This window comes from Branchiostoma floridae, chromosome 9 (assembly GCF_000003815.2).
Source record: "Branchiostoma floridae strain S238N-H82 chromosome 9, Bfl_VNyyK, whole genome shotgun sequence".
Lineage (NCBI taxonomy): Eukaryota > Metazoa > Chordata > Leptocardii > Amphioxiformes > Branchiostomatidae > Branchiostoma > Branchiostoma floridae.
This window is the reverse complement of record NC_049987.1, coordinates 4464673-4477859: the sequence shown is the minus strand read 5'-3', so window position 1 is coordinate 4477859 and position 13187 is coordinate 4464673. Positions and strand designations below refer to the sequence as shown.

Genomic DNA, 13187 nt, shown 5'->3' with positions numbered 1-13187 from the left:
TTACTATCATTCCCACTGTTATTCATAATGTAGACAAAGTTGTAAAATTTGTTATATATTAGCAATATTCTCCCATATGCATGTTCGCACAAGTTGCCGTGCATTGTACCTGTAAGTACAATTGTCGTGCAATTTAGTTATATCTATTGACATAAAAATCTATGATATTTTTTCCGTTTTACACCAATTCTATCATTATGTATGGCGAAATGATATGCAGTCACAAATCTTCCGAATGAAGCATAAAAATGGAATTTTCCTCCCTCTAAAATTTCATCAAATTTACGACGAATACATGTTAGTTTAACCTGGTCAATTACAGAAAACCAATACATGGGGAAATTAGCATAAACTTATTAGTCCAGGAATTTCCAAACCAACCACCTACCTTCCACAAATCGGAACATCCTGAAATCTGGGAAGAAAAGTCGGATGCAAGGATTTCAGAAATGATATTTCCAACCCCACGGTTTCAGTCGACCGTTTGTGCCACGTTGAAAACTCCCCTACCTCTCCGTTAGATGCTAAATACGGCTCAACCGACGGTATGGCAAAGAGTAGGCAAGTAGTCGTCTCTTAACTATAAACCTAAGCTCTTCTATGTACACAGAAACGTTAAACAGGGTAGTATCTAGCACAGCGTTGTTTATACCACATCATACGCTGGTACTGTAAGGGTCTCAGACATCGTGGGAAGTTCCCACATTCCAGTACTGCTATTCTTATCCGAAGTCCGAGCCGCCAGTTATGTGGGTCACTTTTCTATTTGAGATCCAGCGTGTAGTGGCAAAAACTTCAGCTGGATAAATCCCACTTGTAACACGAAATATAAAACTTGAATTTAGGGGAATTTCACACCACATATACACCCAAAATGTCGACAATGAAACACTGTCAGTCTACTCGCAATGTTCTAGATGTAAATCAGTTTTCAGCCCATCAAATCTTTAGCCTGGTCACATATTTCAGGCTCACTGATTATGTATCGGTTTTAAGTATTGGGTATTGGTGTATAAATTGCTGCGATCGTTGCAACAAAATTTGCAATCTTCTGTGAGCTAAGTGCTTTTAATTTCTGCATATGGCACTTTGCGAATGAGACATTTGAAACATCACTCAAAAGCTTCACACCAATACATTATGGTAAAGGTATGTCGTTCGCAGTTTGTTGGCAAATTCAACGAAGGATATTCTTTCTTCTTCGACAGTGCAAAATGCACATTCTTTCCCTGCGCGTTCATTTTGTCAACATCAAACATTTGAGCATGCGTTGTCCTTCAACAGAAGATAACACGACTACCTCCTCAGACTTCTGTGTTTGAGTCTATCGTCCTAACATCTGTCGTTCAACAGAGGACAAAGCAGCTACATCCTCACACGCCTGTGTTTGAGTCTATCGTCCTAACATCTATCGTTCAACGGAGAATAAACAGCTACATCCCCACACGCCTGTGTTTGAGTCTATCGTCCTAACATCTATCGTTCAACGGAGAATAAACAGCTACATCCCCACACGCCTGTGTTTGAGTCTATCGTCCTAACATCTGCTGTTCAACAGAGGATAAAACAGCTATCCTCAGACGCCTGTTTTCGAGACTATCGTTCTAACATCTGTCCCCGTGTGTCTGTGCTCTTGTGGACAGCCGCCATGAGTTCGGTGTCGGCTTACTCGTATGATTGCTGACCCCAGGCACATCAGGGCGGGAGCGAGGAAATAGAGTCCGTCTCTTTATCTCTTGTTGATAACACATTTATCCCTACAGCAGCGCCGATTGATAACGTACACATATCGTTAGCAATGCTTATCCTACCATGATGCGCTGATAGCTAAGAGGTGTTGTGTTGGAGTAATGGTTAGGGTGTTATTGGTTATTGGGTTATTGGGTGGGCCGACTACTCACTCTTTGCAGCCAGGGGCTGAATTACGAGGAGCTTACAATAGGCGGGGCTAAATCGCAAGGGTCTGGAGCGAGCTGCCTTTCGGCGCCACTCAGGTGACCTCAATACGACTGTCGCAAGTGTCTGGAGCGAGCTGCCATTCGGCGTCACTCAGGTGACCTCAATACGACAGTAATGGCCCCAGGTGCGGCCAAGGTACTGTAGGTTTTGAACCGCTCACACCGCACCATCGCACATGTGGCCGGTTCTTTAACGTGCCCGGGGTATGGCTTTCCCCAGACACGGGACCTCCATTTACCGTCCTATCCGAGGGACGACTCATTTTCACTTTAGTAAAGTGTCCAGGACCTAGCGAGGCCCAGGGTTCAAGTCTCCCTTATCCCTACAGTAGCGCACATGTATAATGTACACATATCGTTCACTCCACCAGGGGCCCTGTTCGTTAGCAATACTACCATGATGCGTTGATAGTTCATATAATTCATATAATTATGCATATCGTTCACTACACCAGGGGTCTTGATCGTTAGCAATGCTTATACTATGATGTGTTGATAGCAAAAAGGCATCGACTTGGCATAATGGTTAGGGTACTAGTATTTTGTCCAGGACCTAGAGGCCCTAGTCTCCAAGCAGCCGTGTCAGGTGGAGGGAAAAAAAAGAAGAATTTTGCCAAATAGGGACAAATAAGTTGCCATGGGATTTCAGTCAATCTTTTGCAGTCTATCCACCGGCCTATCAGTTCACTCCTATGCCAGTTAACTCCTACTAGACTTTTATTAGTTGGCCAAAGTCCTCTAGTACTATTCGGCCAAGCGGAAGTCTGGTAGAGACTATAGAAGCCTGGGTTTGAATCTCCGGGGCTTCCTGGTCTAGGAACAAGAGATCCTGGGTTCGAATCTACATGTCTTGCTAGCCCTGTTCCTTTACCGTACTCGAAGCACCTCGTCGAACACGGGACCCCCATTTGACGTCCCTTCCGAAAGACGGGTGCAGCCCCAACCTAGATGTCCTCCTACACAGGATTAGAACCGGTGTCTCCAACACTGCACGGAAACTCAAATTTCCGGTAATATCTGGACCCTGACAAACTCGCGAAACTTGACATGTCCGGACCATGTACAGGACGTTTCACGTCCGACGTGTCCGATCATTGAAATGTCCGTATATTCCTGGACATGACACGGGCTGTCCATGTCACGTTTCACGGGTGTTCCAGGGTCCAGAAATTCCCGGAAATTTGAGTTGTTGCACACGGTTGTAAACTACTTGGAAGTAGGAGCGCAACTGTGAGGCTGCTACCAGTTGAGCCACAGGGACATCCCCACTGATACTTCTAAGTGCAGATAATTAAATCGCTTAATTGAATCGCTATGCTTATATGTCGTATCAGATTTCGCGAACAACCATCGGAGAACGTCATAGACTTATCAGCTTGACATGCCTGTGGTCGCATTGATTGGATAATCTTCCTCGTTGAAACGGGCGTCGTCTTTCCAATTGTCACTTTTTAAAAGTCTTTCCAATTGTCACTTTTTAAAAGTTTTTTAGTTCGCTCTTTCCACACCTTGATGTTTCGTGGCGTAACTGGTTAGAGATTACTGTTACACCTTTTTGACTCGGGTTCGAATCCGATGTGGTGCGATTTTTGTTGTTGCATATTTTAAAAACCATTTATCACGATACTGTATATTTGTAATGTTGCTATATATATAGGATTGTTCGCCCCCCCTCCCCTTAAATTAACCAAAGGGTCAGATATAGTATCAACCGGTCAGCGATACGGCGACAACTGTTTTATTTTTCTGATGGCGACTATTGTTTACGAGACGAACACGCGCGTACCTCGCCTTGGGGTCAATGCCGTAAGGCTTTAAGCCGCCCATTTCATGACCGATCACATGTGCTAATCATAAAAATCCCTCCCCGTTTTTGCAACAGTAGTGGGCGATTCGGCAACAAGCATTCAAGTAGCATGCCATGCATGGCGCCCATGTTGTTTTGGCCTACTTTTATGGCTATTTCAAGACGTATCATAAATATAAAACCGTATATCAGGCTTTTGAATAATCGGAATACAGCAAAAATATGAATATCAATATCACCAACAGAATCAACGTATGAATCATATATAACGTATAAACCACACGTATACGGCAAATATTTATGTTTGGGACCACATTGTTAGAAGCGACTCCTAGCTACAGTGTGCAATATATATAATGGCACCGGTTTAAGTATTGCCCTGAGAAAGGTGACAGACTAGTACTGTCACTGAATTGTATACTGTGATTTCATGTCTAGCTTAGATGTGAATAAAAAAAAACCCTTGCTATCTAGTAATTCTCCAACCTTCTGAAACTATTAACGAATTCAACAAAACGCTTCAAAATGCTGCAACGGTAATCTAAAAGATATGTGTTGTGTTATCAGCGATGCCTAGTGATACTATAAAATAATCTGTAAATGTTCCACCTGCAACAAATATGTGGAAAAAGACGGAATTATAGTATTTCCTCAAGGACACCCCAATTGACCTTGACCTTCCCTAAGTGCCTGACACAGAAACAAAGATGGGACCCCCCCACACCTCCCCCAACACTAGTATGTTAAAGACTTACTTAAACCGTGCAAGTTTAGTGCTCTTTTGTAAAATTTGAATATCATTGTGTACATCTCTGCCTAATTAAGCTACGTATATGTCCAAAATTATGAGGATATGGCAGTTGAGGAAAGGACAGTTTACAAGCTGTTGCACACCCATTTGTCATCGTGTTTTGTGCAATTATCCGGATGGTGCAACAAAGCGAAGTTATCCAGCAGGACCACACTGGTTTGGGATTCCGTGCAAGTAATAGAAGTGTGCAGTAATCCGTTGTGCAATTGTTTGGCTTCTATAGCTACTGTTCACATTTCCAAATCGAAAAAATAAAACTGCATAATCAAGAAGACACATACTTAATGTACATGATATTTTTGTGTGCTTTGGTGAATTGAGCTTTTCGTTTTGACCCGGTTTGGCAACGTAACCCTAGCAGAAAAACAGGGACGTTTGAGAAAATCCCGACTAATCGCCCCTAATGATCTTAATGAAAGGGATGAAAGATATGTACGTTGTTATGACAATCAATGGCTGGAGGTGTACGGTGTCACACCAAATAATTACTTTGCCAAATGATTGTCAGTAGCGGTGTCACACCAAATAATTGCCATGCTAAATAATTGTCAGGTGAGGTATTGTGCCCGAATGGGGCTGGCGTTAGGGTTGTGGTTGGATTAGGGTTGAGGTTAGGTTAGGATTAGGGGTATTAGGGATCGGTTAGGGTAAGGTGTAAGGGCTATTTCAAGGTTATGAATTATTCAATAGGATTAGAGTTGAATTAGAGTAAGTGTTAATCTCCTAAGATCTGTATAAAGATCCTCTCAGACTTCTGATTAAAGACGTGTGAATGTGGCGCCATTTCTTCTCCTCTTAGGTATACTGGAAACCCCTAAGCAGTGTGTCGGTGATTATTTGGTAAGTAGCAATTATTTGGCTTGACACCTGGCCTGGGCACTTCTGTTTTGTTGTCCCCGTGGAATAATCCTACACACAAAGACGCACCAATTGAAGTCTATTCCTTAGCGAGTTGCCTCCAAATACTTTAAATACCAAAGGTTAACTAGAGTCTTTCAGAGTAGTCTATAATGTTGTATAATGATAGTGATCTGAAATTCATTGCAAACACTTAGCGTTTATGAATACTGAATTATGATTATTGTTTTTCTGTAGAAATTTTTCAGTTGGTGTGTTGCGCTGAAGGGCGGTTATACAGAGCGTACAGGTACAGATACAGAAGCTGGTGTGTTACGCTGAAGGGCGGTTATACTGACTGTATGTACAGATACAGAAGCTGGCGTGTTACGCTGAAGAGCGGTTATACTGACTGTAGAGATACAGATACAGAAGCTGGTGTGTTACGCTGAAGGGCAGTTATACCGACTGTACAGATACAGACACAGATACATGTATACAGAAGCTGGTGTGTTACGCCGAAGTGCTGTTATACCGACTATGCAGATACAGAAGCTGACCACAAAAGTGTGTTACTAGTACACCAAACATATAGATACAGACAAAGAATCTGGTGTGTTACGTATACGCCGAAGTGCGGTTATACCGACCACACAGATACAGATACAGAAGCTGGTGTGTTACACCGAAATAGAGTTATACATGTTATACATGCTATACACAAGATGGTATGTTACGAAAAGGCAGTTATACCTGCTATACAGATACAGAATATGGACAATTAAGTGTGTTACGCCGAAGGACTGTTATATTGACATAAGAAATACAGATATAGTAGATGCCGATAGATATTTTCCCTAAGGCCAAATTCAACGGAAACCATATCAAACGTTCCGATCTACCCTTCTTGAATGTGATATTCATTATCTATTAATACGCACTATTGTATACAGAAATATCGTCAGTATTGTTCGTAAGAAAATAAATGATTATAAAGTCGGAACAAGCCTTTATGTCAGACTTTTATCTAGAACGGAAAAACAAAGTAGCGATGACGAAGGTGCCATGTTTACGGCGGCGTTTTTGATATACGATGGCAGGTCTATTGTCTTCCTGCGTTGCGCTGATATACACAGGTGTATTCCCAAGGGAATATCGTCCCGGTAGTAGATTATGACATCCAGTCAAGCGGACAAAATGTCTGAACATACGATGCAACTGTGTCGTGAAATGGCACTGAGTTATCGTTGCAAATTCACAAGTTTCGTCTACCTTCTTGGTAAAGAGTATCGCCATCTTTACACTTGAAACCTGCGAGCTCGCTGTGATCCAAAATTTGACAGAATTTCTTCGATAAAGATCGAATTCCATTACGATTTAGACAATGTAGACAACAGTCTACAAATCATACTTTGAGGTCTTGTAGCGATCATGTTCAAATTATGAAATCATGGTTCGCACATGTCAAGTTAGATTTTGGCCACTGTAAGAGATTTCCGTCTAGATCCTAGACAATAAGCAATGACAACCTTTGTCCGAGTGAAATAAACACTAATATTACAAAACAGACAGTCTTCAAAAGACTATAATCCAAACAGCAATAAAGAGATTCACTTCTTCTTTCAAAGACTGAGTGTTAACGTTTTAGATTACCTAGTTTAAATTCGGATCGGTTGAACTGTTGATGAGTAAAGAAAAATGGATATAACGTTAGACCTTATTAGTATAGGAATGTCTATCCTAAATTTACACCACGACCAAAACATTGTCTAGGCTTCATTAGGACTACGCGTAGTCTTACCTGACAATGTCAATAAATGGAAGAAATGCGCCGAGGGAGTCTTTCATATGCTTGTAGCTGAAGATCTAGAAGTCGACCGTTGGTTAACGCTTACATAGCACCATTGTCCGAGGGTTAGGAGTTTAGAGTGAATATAGTTCGTGGTTCAGTGACCGAAGCGTGAAAACATCAATCATATGTTGTTGGACGAGTTTGTGACAGTAAAAGTAGCAGTTCATCCGGCACAGGTAATACCATGGGTGGAACAATGTATGTCTCATGTACACAAATCTTAGTCTCTATAGTCTCTATCACACTAACTACGCTGGCTATGAAGGGAAAATAATTTTGCCATGGGATTTTGGACTCCATAGGGTTTCACGGACATTGGCCATGTAGAGATAGAAATTAAACTTGTTCTCAGACGAACTGTTCGGCCATTATAATTCCCTTTTTGCCGAAATTCTAATATTCGATTCTCCAAAGGAAGGCCTGGTGAAGGCTACTCTGATTCAATACAATCCGTTCCGAACTATGAGAAAGTATATCATGACACTATCATTTAAAAGTTTTTCTGTCAGAATGTGAATTTATCTGTTCCAGTGAATTTTAATGCATGAGTTACTATTGATATAAGAGGACTGCTGTATCTGACATCTGACGTAACGGCTCTAGTGGGATGTCCCTGTGGCTCAACTGGTAGCAGGATTGCAGTTAATCTGTTGGTTCCAATTGCTTGGTAACTGGGAGACCTCGTCTTTTGGAATGACGTAAAATGGAGGTCCCGTATTCGAAGAGGTGCCGTGGAAGGACTAGCAGCTCTTCACTGTAAAATATTATCCTCTGAAGGTATCGCTTGCCCTTCCCCTTTTATACGTGCATGAGGTATTTCCTCGGACACAGGACCCCCATTTTACGTCCGTTCAAAAAAGGACGCAACCCTAACCGAGATGCCCCTTACCAGGGTTTAGAACCAGGGCTTCCCAGTTACCATCCAATTGTAACCAGCAGCTCAACCCTGCGGCAGCTACCAGTTGAGCCACACTCCATAATTGCAAAGGCGTGTGTGTAAACCACAAACACAATGAAGACAGTGTGTAATTAAGCAGAACTAACCTGTTCGCTCGATCCACACAATGAACGTCGTCACAATAGCTACGTCGTGTATCCAAACGGTGCCATGTCCTATCCTTTGAAATTTCGATGCTTATAATTCCAACAGTTGTCTCTGTAGCATTTTGTTTCCTCTCTCGTTGCAAAAAAAATGACAACAACAAGGAAAAAAACATAAACAAAAAGACAAGATGGCAGCGACGATCTCCCGCGTCTGTTTGGGCACGTGCGACTTTTGACATGATCACGTGACAAACACAGGTGCAGTCATGAGTGATTGCGTTATTTATAGACCAATGACAATTCGGTTCGACAAAAGGTGGTCACGTGGGAAGTTTTCAAATGAAATGTACATACCGCGACATGTTTTTCAAAACCAACGGACCCTGGCCGACTGTTTGCTGGTTTAGTGAAGGTTTGAATAGCTGTTATATATACTTCGTGACTACTTCTGTTACAGGTACAATGTATGATATTCAACGTTAATGTTATGTCAGTTGAACCATTACAAATATCTAATGATTTGAAAGAACTAATTTCTTTATGAATAATAGTATACACAACATAACTATGCATTCTAATACTACAAAACATTGTACTGAAAACAGTAAGCTGCGTTAGAAATCTATAACATTATGAAGTGGAATTTTGTTCTTAGTATCATTATGGTGTTAACGTTCGTGAATAATTTAATCAATGACGTTGGTGAATGACTTTTCAGACAGCTGACGTTTCGACCACCTGTGGCTGGTTTACTTTGCACTGCCACTAGATGTCGCTGCTAATAATGTATAGTCCCAAACGTAAAATGTTGTCACAAACGTGTACATAACGTTAGATATCGTTTAGTATCAATAATAAGGCACAAAGTATTATATAGAATCAAAATATGATGTTGAAAATACCTGTGTTTTGGTGCATTCCAGCTAGCTTCATATTGCTAAAATGTATTTGCTAGATTACTTCGGCCGAAATCCAGAATAAAAGAACCCATACCTATTAACGCAATCAGTTTTATGATTGTAAGGCCATGTTGATTTGATTATATGGATGACATCCTCTGGGAACCCTAAAACTGATGCGAGCTTGCGGATAAAAAAAGTTTGACAAAAAAGTTGTCTTCATTATGAAATCAAAGTGGTCAGGAAGGTTGAATAAATGACTTAACACACACAATATATATTATACCGAACAATGGATTTTTGGCCTCAATTTGACCTTGGAATGTTCTGTGACATTAGTATAAGTTTTCGGTATTTTTTTTTGGCAATCCACTGCATATATTTGCTTATTTTGAAGCAGTTTTGTACGACTAACAGTATGGTCGAATTTTTTTAACGGCCGAAAATTGTAGCCAAGACCGGCAATCAGAAAACGCCAGCAATCCGCGACCGAGTACAAATAGAAATGTCCAGCAAAAGTGTATTATGAGCCTCAAAAAGGCCCAAAGAGCCTACTATGGAGGCTACGAAAATTGATGCATTCGAGGATGTCATCCATGATACAATCAAACCAACATGGCCTAACTTTATGTAAACATAACATTTTTTCTTCCCAGGCCTATCGGCTTGACGGTAAAATTACGTACCGCACGCAAGACTGACACTACCACACCAGCTATGTAGGTATTGTTTGCACTTTGTCACACCCATGACCGAACACGCCGCGTTCTGTAAAATCACCTGTGCGGAGATCCTGTGTTTTTCAAGGGAAAGTACATTGTATTCAGGGACGGACCACGAATGATGCATACATGACCGTCTGGAGGGGGGGGGGGTCCAAACCTTGCAGAATTTTGTAGAGTGAGATTCTAACTTGCTGACATCACTGTGTATCTGGTAATAAATTTTCAAGAGCATGTCCTTGTACATGTTTGCATATCTTACTTTCAACTGATTCGCTCCCTCGAAAACAAGTTACGTGCTAGCCTCCACCAGGCCTTCCTACGGGGGTGTGGGGATCGTAGAATTCGGCAAAAAACGGGAAATTGACCAGAGGACTCAGTCCAAGATTAGATTTCCCCTCCGAGCAAAACTCTCATGGCAAATTATTCTCCCTATAACAGCCAGCGTAGTCAGTCTGGTAGAGGCTAGTACTGTGCACCGTGAGCACTTGCCTGTTGTTCACCATACAAACGCGTACAGAGTACTCGGTGCAATAGAATGAAGGGATGTCCCTGTAGCTCAACTAGTAGCAGCCCCACAGTTATAAGCTCCAACTATTTGGTAACTGGGAGGCCCAGGTTCAAATCTTTCGTAGGGCATCTCGGTTGGGGCTGCGATGGTCTTTCGGTCGGAACATTCGAAGCAACCCCTCCATGTAAAGCATACCCTGCTACAGAAACAGCAAGGGAACACGCTGTCGTTTGTACCTTAACCCTATCCCCAACGTTACTCCACGCACCCCCCAAGGAGCCAAAATCTAGCAAATCACAAATTTGACTCCACACGAGTACTGGATCCAACAAAATGCAAATCTAAAAGCCCTCAAGTTACTAAAACGAAGAATTCCGACATATGGCTCAAAGCCAAAGCTGTTAATATGCAAATAGGCCCACCTGTGTGTAGTGGAACGGCTAGATATCCCTCCGATAACGTTGAGTCGCAAAACTTTGGTCACGCACCTGTTTGTCTGACTACGTGATATGGCTGCTGAACTTGGACTCACACACGGACTAGACCATTACAAAACAGGGGAACACAGTGTTTTTTTTGCTATGGAAATTCGTTTGACAGTTATGTTGCTATAACTGTTAGCTGTGGGCATTCTTCTTTGTCAGAAAAGTGTAGTTTATGATCATCTACTTGAGTGGAAATTTTGGCATTCACTGATCTTATCATAAGTATCATATTAAAGTGCCTACCCTACGTGGTACCGCCTGGATGTTGACTACTTGTAAACATTCCAGACAGGACGTCGTGACTTGCTGGTTACAGTTGTGTGACTTTTCGTGGAACAACGGATATAGAATCCGACTCGTCTATTTGCAAAACACCCTGTAATGCATGTTTGCAAATGCCTTCAAATCCTGATGTGTCACACGAAGTTTGACCGCAAGGGAGCATTGGCGAAAATGCGCAAAGTTGGCGCAGTAGTATAATTTGGCTTATATGGGCGCAGACTAGTGATAAAGTTGGCGCAGTAGTATAATTTGGCTTATATGGGCGCAGACTAGTGATATATGTCCGCTTACCAGGCATTCGCTTGGTGACCTTGCTCTCTCCAGCTTCGAAATTTATTAATTTCAAAACAGATCTGTTGTTTGGTGCTACAATCGTGCCTAGGGTGAAATCGTTTCCTTTTTGATAATTTAAAAAAAATCATAACTTGGATAAGAACGAAACATTGGTACATTCTGGTTATACACGGAATACAACTAGCCCGTCCCTTCCAATTAGAAACATAACGCCACTCAAAAACGAGTTGGTCTTAATCAGTAATTCCTTTTCCTATTGTCAATAGAAATTCCAATTGCATCGGATTATCTTTTAATCCCATCGAGTTAGACTAACCTGTTCAACAAGTCAGGGCTCGAAATACCACCTGCATATACAGGTTAGTGCAAGTAAAATTGGAGCTGCCCTGCACAGCTTTATTTCTGGTGTCTACCTGCACCTAACCTGCACTGGTCCATGTACTGGGTTTTATACATAAATGTCCTATGATGTAGGTGTATATGGATTGTTATTAACTGCATTGACTGTTACCACCTATAAATTATACAAGAAAAAATAGCAATGGTTCCTGAACAATGTTAGTACAATCCATACTTCATAATTCAGAGTGGTAAAAGGTAAAAGTTGTCTGGTGCAGGTAAATCTTAATGTTACCCGCACCAGTGCAGGCATGCAGAAAAAAGTATTTCGAGCCCTGAAAGGTAAACGTATTTCGAGCCTTGTCAAGGATAATCGGATACCACACGTCTCCACATCCCAATCTCTCATAATCCAGGGTTTAGGTTCAAATAATATGTGTAAGGTAAATAAAGGTAACATCTATTATCACAATACCGGTACGTTTACGACGATTTCTCTAGCCATACTGATTTGACACATTGTCAACGCATCATTTTCTCCAGTTACATGTTGCTGTTATAGGTTACCCTTGCCACTTCTTCTGTGTAACTTTTCTGCCACTCTTGGTCCTGCTAAAAGCGTAATATTGTAATTGTAACACGCCGCGGAATTACACGGCGAACGGGCGCGTGGTTGGGAGGGGGTAAAAAATACCGGTAGGAAGAAACACGGCACAATTAACTGCCGCTATGTACATTTATACATCCTCTGATGTTCCTTCCTTTTCTGTCAGTAAATGCATAAAACATAAACCTGCATGAGCATACAAAATGTCATGAGAAAACGGACGTATACTGTCAAGAATTTTCATTTAACTTCTGTCCGTCACAACCGCTATGACGTAACACTTCACTGCTAGCGTAGATATAAAAATGGCGGGAAAATGGCTGCGTACGTTCAATTTTGCCCATTCAGTCATAGATCCGGGCTATTATGCAACGGTTCTTCACACTTTTACATGAGTTGTAGGTCACCAACAGAAATTCAAGATTGTCACATTCATTGCCAAATTTATAGATCATAATTACACATGCTCACGGCACAAGACGAACATGATTCAACAACAGTGTGTTCGTCCCACGACGAGCTGCCTACCCCGAAAAAGATACTGAAAACTTTTGGCCTTGTTGTCTTCGAATGCATTGTTATCGATGCTTTGTAAATGATGTATTGGACACCTAGATGTCTGAAGTGTACACAGCTCAGAAATAACTATTGTTGCATGTGTAGATCTCTTTAAGTTCCAGTATTTTGAATCTACCGGTATAAGTCTTACTACCGGTATTATGCCAATGCATGTTAGTCC

The 13187-nt window shown here is 41.5% G+C and overlaps 1 protein-coding gene across 3 annotated transcripts in view; it reads right to left on the bottom strand.

Moving 5' to 3' along the window:
* Nucleotides 1-10943, bottom strand: part of LOC118423237 (potassium voltage-gated channel subfamily A member 1-like) — a 17233-nt gene extending 6290 nt beyond the window's left edge. The window contains exon 1 of one of the 3 annotated variants that reach the window (XM_035831314.1): nucleotides 10864-10943. Coding sequence is in view for 1 of the 3 variants with exons in the window: in XM_035831312.1 (XP_035687205.1) it covers nucleotides 389-407 (19 nt within the window). In the remaining 2 variants the exon portion in view is untranslated. Of the gene's footprint in view, nucleotides 1-388; nucleotides 857-8309; nucleotides 8550-10863 lie in introns of those variants that run through there. The other 2 variants (XM_035831313.1, XM_035831312.1) reach the window with 2 other exon arrangements.
* Between the last annotated feature and the right edge of the window lie 2244 nt (nucleotides 10944-13187).